The sequence below is a fragment of the Magallana gigas genome, chromosome 2 (assembly GCF_963853765.1).
Source record: "Magallana gigas chromosome 2, xbMagGiga1.1, whole genome shotgun sequence".
Lineage (NCBI taxonomy): Eukaryota > Metazoa > Mollusca > Bivalvia > Ostreida > Ostreidae > Magallana > Magallana gigas.
Genome location: NC_088854.1, coordinates 57,493,906 through 57,505,177, shown reverse-complemented (window position 1 = coordinate 57,505,177; position 11,272 = coordinate 57,493,906). Strand labels below are relative to the sequence as shown.

Below are 11,272 nucleotides of genomic sequence, written 5' to 3'. Positions count from 1 at the left end.
GGGAGTGTTGTCATGGCGACAGAAATGCCAGGATGTGATACAGTAACATATAGAACCTTGACCGCATGAGTTCACGCTCGAGATGAAATTAGTGTGGACATTTATTATATCGTTCGCCATAAAAAAGCAATGCCACGTAACGATAGAGATATTTTTCATTAACAGGATATTTGACATTTTTATATATCTCCAAATTATCTTTTACAGGAATGGAGGCGGTAAAATGGACGAGATCACCGTCGGTCCGCGGCATTATCCTCCCACTCTGTGGTATAATGTTATTGAGATACACAATTTGTTACAACAAAACCATTTGAACGTCGTAACGACGAGCTTTTAAATCATTTTGTTCTATTGATGCATGCTATACAGAGATAACGGACACAGTATCTCCTAACATAGCAAAGCACAAACAAGATAGAAAAGTGTTCTTCTCTTGCAAAATTATGGGACCATCAATTGTACACCGTTTACTGACGGTAGCAACCAGCGTTGGGTATCTATGAGTGTCAGAACAGCCAGTCGTCAGTGTCACCGGGGACAGCTAATGCCATCTCTCTCCATTGTAAAACGGTTCCTCCAGGTGCTTCATGAATACCTCTGACGTATTGTGAGGAAGGGAACACAGTTTTTGAATTTATATTCTGTCACTTTGGTATGCTGTGGAAAACAATAGGTCTTTTTCAGATGCAATTGTTTGCTGCTGTAAGATAATAAATACGGGTTTTCTGATAAGCAGGTTCACAAAGATATCGATGAATATCATTTGTTCGCTTATGAAATGGTGTTTGTGGGGTCAAATGTGGATTTGAGGAATTGTTTGAAAATAGAGCCAAGAATAAAGAGGTATTGTGCACAGATAAAGAACCCTCAAGTGAAAATAATGATATGTCAACGGTTAATATTGAAGTTGAACAGATAAAATTATATCGTCTTAATCTTTTTTCTATAATTCTTTAGGTCACAAAGTAAATAAAAGTTCGAACTTGCGATGGTTTGATAAACCGGCATTGTAAATACTTAAACTTATATTCTTATACAGTGAATAAATAAATAAAACACGACAAATCTAAGATAAATGATCATCTTTATTAAAACGTTATCATCCCAAATAACGAAAAACAAAGTAATTTGTCGTGCCAGCATTGTTTTCACGGTAGAATATTACTTTTACATTGAAGCTACATTCATGCTTATGGAATTTTGATAATGGTCAACGCCTAGTGGTGACCGTCCTACTGGGTACTACGCAGATGTTGAATTCATACTCAATAGTCGAATTTCCAAAAAGCCCACGAACGCTACTATTTAAATAAAGTGGGTTTTAATAATGAAATACCTTTTGCGTTTTCTATAGAGTCTTTCAATGCTTTTTGGAGGATTTTACCCGATGCATTAGAAGTGCCCAGTAGCACGGAGGTGTGGCGATAGGGCGTCTCTCTGCTCTTTAATCTCTGTAAACAACCTCTAGATAATGAACAATGCTCGGACAACCTCTCCCGTTTTCCTTATCTATTTAAAGGAAACCTATGCAAACCTGTACCGATTAATGAAGCAATTCATTTAAAAATCGGGATCGAACCACTTCAAAGGTCTCCATGACTGGACACAAGTTTGAACAAGAGGGGCAGGGACTTTTTCTTGTGCACTTATCCTTATCAAAATTGAGGCATCAATTACGGAAAATTGCCCTGAACCCTCAATGTTCATGTTAAGAAACTTGTGTTAATTGGGGAGGCTTGTGTAGCAAGGTAAGTTACTTTGATACTATTTACTCCTTCTCTGATAAAATAAATACAGTCTAATTAAATTTCAGGTAAATCAAAATATCAGTACCAACAGCGACTGTTATTCTTTTTTCTTTTTCTTTTTACAATATCTTATATCATAAAAATATACAATATATTATAAATCTTACAATATATCATACATTCTATTTTATATTTAATAATACAAGTAATTTCTTCTCAATTCAAGAACCGTACCTAATTTTGTATTTAGCAAAAATTTTAGTGTGTATATACGAACTAAAAGCATTTACAATTTAACATCGGTAAAACCCTCTATACTTTTAATTATATGAGATATTAAGAAGTTAAAAAGTACTCATGCCAACGCAAATCAGTGGCTTTATTTCTTTTTATTTTTTAGGATGCATTTCAATACTTTTCGGTTGTGTATTGGAATAACTAGTTTGTGTATTTTACTAATAATTGAGGGGAAGCAAGTGAGTGCCACATGGATAAACACTGACATTTTGGTTCCTACAACCAATCAAAATCAATCAAAGCAAAATAATCAAAAAGCCAGTGCAGGAAAAACTGACGTATTGACACAAAGGAGTACGTTACAACAAAACGCTCAAACAAGTACCCAAATTAATGCTTCCAAGACTGGCACTGCCAACTTTATCAAAGGACACCATCTCCAAAAAGAAATGACTAACAATGAGAAGAAGAGCACCGATATCTCGGGGGTCTTTCCCACGAACACTATCGATATAGAAAATAATAGTTCGGTCAAAGTGAAAGCTACGACAGATAAAAAGCCTTCAATTTCAACTTCATCGACACCCTTTGGCAAAGCTACATACAAAACAACAAAAGTTGTGTCTTCATTACCTTCTAAGGACACAGAGTCAAAAAATTTTACATCAGGTTCTCCTGTCATAATGCCATCATTAGGCACATCTAACCACGGAAACACAAAACCTGTCATCAGTAATAAGACTACTAAATCTATCAAAGGCTCTACATCAGTCACATTAGAAACTTCAGAGTTAACACTAGATATGTTTACAGAACAACGTCCCATTCAGTCTACGCCATTTCATGCACTGACGACAGCTACAACGAATTCGTTGACAGAAATGAACTCGGCCAACCTTAAAACAACAACTAGTTACCCATCTTTAGCCAATACAGCTAGCTTTTCGAATTCTCCCAAAGAAACCACAAAGTTTGGTCCACAGACAGTATCGACAAATGGACCTCCCTCAGAGTCTACTGCTTCTACTGAACCACCACTCAACACTAAACCCCAGACCTCATTTTTCACTGATATGTTTCCAAAATCGGAAAACAACCAACAGATATCATCGACCGCATCCGTTGCTTCAGTGTTATCTACGGGTAAAAAATTTTCAACTGTGCCGTCGAATTCTACCAAAACTACAATTGAACAGCTGGATACCACAGAGAGTGATACGGAGACTACGTATTCACAACAAGAACACGCCACGTCATATAAAGATCTAGTTCCTTCATCAACCGGAGTACCTAACACAGAGTCCGTGGAAAAATCTACACAAAATATGTCAGAAACTGAACATCTGTGGATTACCAAGCCGTCAATTCAGTTTAATTCTTCCGTCGAAAAACCATCTACAAACAGCAATGCATCCAACCAACCTGGGATCACTCCAACCACAACCAAAACAATACCGTCAACAGAGATAAAAAACAAATCATCATTAGGAACAACCCCGTTCTTTTCAGCATCTTATACAGATGTTACATTAAAGCCTGAAACTGAATCCCACACTGCAACCCAGCCTAATGCTACAGAAGAAACGACCGGTGTTGTCACTTCAGAAAGGACTACTATAGATGCATCGTCCTTGGGTTCTACAGCAACAAACCCGTCTGAAACTTCTTCGTTAACTAAAAGCACGACTTTAAATATACACACAACAGGAAACATTCTTTCATCTACAGAAATAAATCATACACAAACTAGCAATGTCCCAACAAAAACAACAACGACTGGAAGTGAAACCACTACAGAAGGTATGACATCCTATGGCAGTCCGACAACAGCTGTAGAGACAATCGTTCACACAGACGATACAAAGGGTGAACAAAGTACACAACAAGCATCACCAAAAGAGACAACAGATTATCCACCTTCATCTAATTCCCAGAAAACTGGTATTTATGAAACAAAAAAACCAACTATCTCTCCTGAGGCACTAAGTACAAAAACAAATGACAGTGAATATTCTACGATGCGTATACAAGTGACTGTTTTAGAAAACCAAAAGTCTACATCGCAGACACGTGCAAGTGAAACAATATCATATCAGCCTCATTTATCTCAGACATCGCATGCAAGTCCAACAGAAGCAACAAAAGAATACCAACCTCCTTTAACATCAACTACAGCCGACAAAGAAACAACAGAAAAACATCAAAACCCTACTTCACTTCATGCCAGTGATAGAGTAACAACAGAATTACAACATTCTACATCACCTGATGTCAATAACAGAGAAACAACAGAATATCAATCTTTTCAGACAGAAACACCAGAGTATCAACCTTCTTCTGCATCACCAGTCATTGACTCAGAGACGACAGAAAATCAACATTCAACTTCACCTCGTAATTTTGATAAAGAAACAACGGAATTTCAACCTTCTTCTACCCTTTCTGCCACTGGTAAAGAAACAGAATTTCAACTTCCATTTACTTCACAAACGTCTGATAAAGAAACAACAGATTTCCAGTCCTCTTCTACACCTCATCCCACTTTCAGTGAAACAACAGAATTTCAAACTTCTGTTTCATCGCATACTTCTGATATAGATACAACGGAATTAAAACCTTCTACCTCGCCTCCTGTAATCACTAAAGAAATTACAAAGATTCAACATTTGTCTACAACACATTCCAGTGACAAAGAAACAACAGAATTTCAACCTTCTGCTTCATCACAAACGACTGTTGATGAGAAAACAGGATACCAACAATCCTTTACATCTAATTTTACTGACACAAAAACAACAAAATTTCTACCTTTATCTTCATCACATACTTCTGATACAGAAACAACAGAATTCATTCCTTCTTCCACACAGTATGCTACTGATATAGACACGACAAAATATTTAACTCCTTCGACATCACATGCCACTGATGAAAAAACAACAGAATATCAATCTCCTTCAACATCGAATGAAACTGATAAAGAAACAACAACAAAAAATCATCCTTCTTCCTCATCACATATTACCGATGAAGAAACAACAGAATATCAACCTCTCTCTACACCTCAAATTAATGCTATAGAAACAACAGAAACAACAAAATCTCTCTCAACATCACATACCACTGAAGAGGAAACAACAGAATATCAACCCCCTTCAACATCTTATCCAACAGATAAAGAATCAACAACAAAATTCCATACTTATTCTACATCACATGCCACTGATGGAGAGACAACCGAATATCATCCTCCCTCTTCATCTAATGTCACTGATACTGAAAGGGAAACAACAGAATATCAACCATTTTCAACATTACATGTTACTGATAGAGAAACAACAATATATGTATCTTCTATGACGGTAACAACAACAGATCAACCTCCTTCTACATCGCTTAGCACTGATGGAGAGACAGAAGAATATCAACCTCTATCAACATTGAATGAAACTGATTTTTCAACAACTGGTGTTTTAACTACTCATGCAGAATCTACAAACGCGCCACATCCATTAATCACAGACAATGAATCAACAGAATACCATTCTTCAGACGTTGCCACAACAGAAATCCCTAAAATAAATGACACGACAGCAATGACAACAAAAAATGCTGTAACGGGAACCACTACTTCCATGTTAGGAATAGAAACATCTGCATATACTAATGAAGGACAAACTTTTTTAACCAGTGATACTACCTCAGAGAGATTGTCCACATCGAGCGTGGGAATGTCTACGGAGTTTGAACTCCAATACACAACAGAGGAGCATTCAACTAATAGTGAAATTTTTTCTACACAATACGAGTTAGAAATGACTACGGGTGTCACCGATACTATTGAGTCAAAGTTTACAGAATCAACAACAACCGAAAGATCAGACACGACAGGAGCCTACCAAGAAACTGAGCCTAGCACCACAATGGAAATAGCAACTGAAGAAGTGTCTACCACGACAAATGATGCGCCATCAAACACTGGATCCACTGACTTTACACTGCAATACTTGTCCACGTCAGAAGGTTCTTTATTAGAAACAACAAAGTCATCAACAAATCATCCAGGGGAAGAAACCACGTGGTCATCTACAGTCGGTTTTTCTGCTGAAACAACGTCTCTATTGTCCGGCATGACATCGCAAACAACAATAAACAGTGCAGAAACCTCTCCTTCTGACAAGAGGGACACTGATGTACCTGTGAAAATCACTATGTCCACAACTGTCATGGAATCATCAAGCATTTCTGAAAAAACGTCATTAATTGAAAATGTATCTACAGAAACATCAGAACAAGTCCCTACCGTTGAATTCACAACATTGGGGTTAGGGAATTCTTTCACAACAGAGGAAGGGGCAACTACAACGATCATGACTCATAAGATCTCCACAGCCCAGGAAATTCCAAGTTCCACTGAGCAAGTTTCTGCTGCGTTTTCAACACCACAACTGATGGAAAATACTTCTTCCACTGAAACAGCTCTCCCGATGACCGCCAGTTTGACTCAGTCCACCAGGGAAACACTTGGCTTTTCTGAATCAACTGTAGAAAATGAAGAAACAACATTGTCCAATTCGGCTACAACTCCAAATGCCACTCTGGGTCTCCAGACCACGGATATTTCAACGATCCCATCAAAAACACAAGAAACAGGCTCAAACATACATACAGATATCTCACCTGTTCATTCCACGATTGACAATATAAAATTTTCAGCGATTGCTTCTACCGACAAACCCGAGTCCACTGAGGAGACAGATGCACAATTCGTGACTAGTTCGAATGGTGTTTCGGAACTTCCTCAGACATCTTCAGCGGAGTTAGAATATAATTTCACAACCAATGGCGCTGAGGTATCTACGACAAAAAACAATGGAATTTCGCAATCAAAAGGTATTTCTGGACATCAGACGACATCTGACCACCACTCAACAGGTACCTCTTCATCAAAAGCTAACACTGGTGTACCTGGAAACGAACCCACTACGCTGGAGTCTGTAACAGGGTCTTCCTCTATACCAACACGGGATGTCACTTTTTCAACACAGTCTTCTGCAAAGATCAAACCACACATAGGTACAGTTGGTTCCTTTTTCTTTGTTATTTGAAATTGATGGATCTAAAACTAACTGCTTGTTAATCCGATTTGAAACTAGTCTTTTAGAACAATTTTGAGGATTATCCATATATGTGGTGTGTTTTTTGTAGATTCTGCTTATTTTGAATTTGGCATTGTGATATGGATTTCTGGAACATTCGAAAGGAAACTGAAAGATGATTTTAAGTTCAAATCAGAAATTAGTTTACTGGTAAGAATAAATTGTACAGTTATATAGCAAATATTCATGATTGATTTTTATACCCCTGACATTATCCAAATAGATACTATTGTAGTAATGAAATGTCTTAATTCAGTTGCATTTTTTAAGGTAAAAGACAATTTCCTACCAAAGGAATATCGTAACATCTTTCAGTTAGTGGTCGCCACTGTTACGTAAGATCTCTTCGTCATATTTTTATTGATTTAGTTAAACTATTCAATTCTCATAATTCATAAATGCATGTTTTAACGCTTGTTGATATTTCCTCTTCAGGAAGGGTAGTATAAAAGTACATGTCCAAGCCAAAGTGAAAGTCGGTAGTCTTCGTAGAATTAATACTACTGTTGAAAGGGCAGTTCAGAAAATGGTCAATACACTGGAATCGGTCAATTATACCAAGCTCAACACCTCTAGAGGGAAGTTATATGACAACAAAGGGGATGTCAGAAGATCATTTCTGTTGCATCAGAGTATGTTTATTGTCTCTAATATTATTGTCATATCATTATACAGTTCATTTCTGCAAGTATATTGAATTTTTATCCAACAATTTGCACGCGACACTTTTTCGGAAATCTCATCCGGTATTTGCATAATGTAACTGTCAGAATTTCGTTCATATTTGCATGTGCAAGAATTCAAAACAAACATGCATGATTCAAGACATGACCTCTGTACACTTAAGATTGATTGCAGACGACACTGAGTGCGACGCAGTAGACATTTGTGGAAGCTTTCAAAAATGCATCTTATCCAACAACAACACCACTGCCATATTATGCAATCCCATGCAGCGTGCGTGCTACCTTGAATGTGGTCCAAATGGCGAATGCGTTCAATCAGTTGACACTACTTACTGCAGGTAAAGATGTCACAACACGGTGCTTGTATGGGTCTCTTAGATAGAGGAGATATCCTGTAAATTTCTATTTTGCACAGTTTTCAATAAGTTTGATTTTTTTTTTTCAATAAATTTGTCTACAACATATATTGAAAGGCATTTTTATTATGTATTGTATATTAATGCAATATGACAAATAAAGTAATGATGATGTTGTAAAGCTAGATAGGAACATGAAGAAATGAGTATTCTTTGTAGCTGTGCCTCTGATTGGTTGAACATTTATTATGGCGTGAACTGTGAGAGTCGAGCAGTGTCGCTAGAAGCCCAGCTCGGAATCACTTTCGGGTCTCTTGGAGTGGTGTTTATGATTATTTTCGTTGGATGCCTTATCAGATCACGGAGAACAGACAAAGAAAGGTAACTCTGATGATGATATCTGCTCTGTTATTGTTTAGATCAGATATCGTCTTTGCGTGTGTTAATTTTGCTGACCTTTCATTTTATGTATGAAGTTTCTTGGAAGACGATGCCACAGGCTGGCGGGGTTTGAATGGTGGGGATTCCAGGTGGTCCACCTTTTCTGGAAGATACTCCACACGAGATGTCCCATACAAAAGATCTCTAAGAGATGGGAGATATTTAGTTCCGGTAATTGAGCAAACAATAGAAAACCCTTTTTTATAAAGCAAATCATTAAATTTTGAGATTCCATTTTGATTTTAGTAATTTTTGAGACACCCTGGGTTTATAAACAGGGTGTACCAAATTGGATAAAGGCGTTGTGGTATATATAATAATAAGAAACCTCCAATTTCCCAGGCTCATGACCCATTTGGGAGTGGTCGGTTAACAAGGCCCGGTCTTTATCTACCCAGAAACGGCGGACTTATGGCCACCAGTTTTATTGATGCTGTACCCAGCTACAGCCATTTCAACCTTGAGGCAGACGTAAGTCACAATTAGTACATACAGTTAATAGGTCAGACATAGCCATAATTAAGCCACAGATAACGCCCATGTGCCATTTCTAAATTCAGGATGTAATTTTCACACCCGAGGCGCGACACAGGTATACTAGTATAATATCTTTTTTATTGATAATTATGTTATTTCCTGTTCTATTATAATTATTACTATTAATATCTTTATTAGTACAGTTCGGTAAATTACATGTATCTTACCATAAACAGGATTATTTTCAATGTCAGTTGCCTGTGTTCGCAGATGACTTGTGAAAATGACTAAGAATTTGAAAATATCAGTATTAACGTGGTAAGGTGTTTCTACTTTTGTGTACAGGGTCAATAAAACTTGAGTTAGTGATGTAAAACTTGGATATCTTTGCATGGTCTTTTGGATATAAGTCGTTTTGAGAAAATACTATTTCCTTTACCTTAAAATCTTTAGTTGTTTGTACTTTCAATTCATTCTTCTACCTATTTGATTTAAGGGTTTAAGATTACACCCAATTACAAAATTTCAAAATATCCGAGTTGTACCTAGAGGTCTAGTTTATACTATATTCACAACGTTAACAGTGACATTTGGGGAATGTACGAGATGAATATGTAAAAATATCTTCATATTCTCAATATTTTTATTGCCTCAATTGGTTAACCAAACATTTAAAATTGTCTTCCATGTACATTCCAACTCAGTTTACTGAAATCGTGAAATTATTACCTTCCTTAATTTAGAAGTGATTGAGTTTATTCAAACATCATAAATCTATGAGTAAGTTATATTTTCATTCATTTAGTTCACCATCAAAAGGCCTGTTGTGTCCAAGGAACCAAGTGCAATATATCTGACAGTAAGTGGAATATCAGTATCAGATCGTGTTCGAAGGTTACTCTTGTTTAGGGAAAGCAGATTCTATATAAAGATAATTTCACCTCATAGATCCGTGTGAGAGGAAATTCCAGTTAATAGAATGCTTGTGCAAGAGGTATTTTCATGTAACGAAAGGTAATTCCAGTTTCTAGAATGTGTACAAGTGGAAAAACTAGTTTAAACCGGTTGAATTAACTTTTATTAAGAGATGACTTGCAGTAAAGGTAATTAAAGTTCAGAGACATCGAGTAGATGTGCATGTAAGACACAGCATGCCCGAGGTAGAATTCTAGATTTAAAAAAATATCTTTGATTCCAGTTGATTAAGTATTCTCTATTTTTGTCCACCTCTCTAAAGAGAATAGTTCTTTGGATAATTCAAATTTGGATACAGCGTGTTCGATTATAGACATTTACACAGTTATATAAACGGCTTTCTGTTCTGGTTTAGACAGAAGCTCGCTGACATTATTATAATTGTTTAAAGTTCATACAATAGGACTTAGACATATACTTGTTTTATCTAGTATTAAGAAATTTAAAAACAATGCGATTGAATGAAAGATTCCCTTACATTTCATTAACAGGACCAGTCGTGGGGATCAGTGGGTTACACCAATCCTGCTTTTTATGATTTTGTGGAGGAACGGACTCATCTCTAGTTCACACATCTCTCAACGGAATAAATTGAAACTAAATTTCTGTAACACATCATTATGTACATGTTTATTCATGTTTAACGATATGTATGATATGTATTTCTTGTAATAAAAAGACAAATATATATTTATATACGGTACATGATGGCCTTCATAGTTATGATTCTAGTAACTATGTTTATTCCACATTTCACTATTCATAAAAAGTTAAGTACTCCCAAATACTAAATTGATTAAGTAACGAAGCCAAAGAAAACTATATATATTAAGTTGTCACTTACCTTGCCTCCGACACTCTCATCGTCTTGTCCCAAAGTAAAGTAGAGTGGGTTGTGTACATTGGACATCAGAACGACTCTGCATCAATGTGGTTTTTGGTTTTGGAATTCGTGTTTCCCCGGGGGTGGGGTGTGCTCAATGTCTATTTCTAACACACACACACACACACACACACACACACACACACACACACATATATATATATATATATATATATAAAGCACTAAAAATAACCAACGACACGAACAATATTGTCAAATTTTCGGGACTATATATATATATATATATATATATATATATATATATATATATATATATATATATATATATATATATATATATATATAT

At 36.3% G+C, this 11,272-nt stretch overlaps 1 protein-coding gene across 2 annotated transcripts; it reads left to right on the top strand.

Moving 5' to 3' along the window:
• Positions 1-1,555: 1,555 nt before the first annotated feature.
• Positions 1,556-10,768, top strand: LOC105318608 (mucin-2). Of its 2 annotated transcripts, XM_011415812.4 has the most exons (11): positions 1,564-1,751; positions 2,152-7,064; positions 7,197-7,297; positions 7,418-7,482; positions 7,583-7,779; positions 8,006-8,171; positions 8,409-8,570; positions 8,666-8,801; positions 8,973-9,101; positions 9,913-9,966; positions 10,574-10,768. In XM_011415812.4, the coding sequence occupies exons 2-11, from the start codon at positions 2,153-2,155 to the stop codon at positions 10,646-10,648; spliced, it is 5,997 nt and encodes a 1,998-aa protein (XP_011414114.4). In that variant the 5' UTR covers positions 1,564-1,751; position 2,152; the 3' UTR covers positions 10,649-10,768. The 2 variants fall into 2 exon arrangements, with proteins under 2 accessions (XP_065933518.1, XP_011414114.4); XM_066077446.1 differs by lacking the exons at positions 8,409-8,570; positions 8,666-8,801; positions 8,973-9,101; positions 9,913-9,966; positions 10,574-10,768 and having other exon boundaries at positions 1,556-1,751; positions 7,995-8,131.
• Positions 10,769-11,272: the final 504 nt, after the last annotated feature.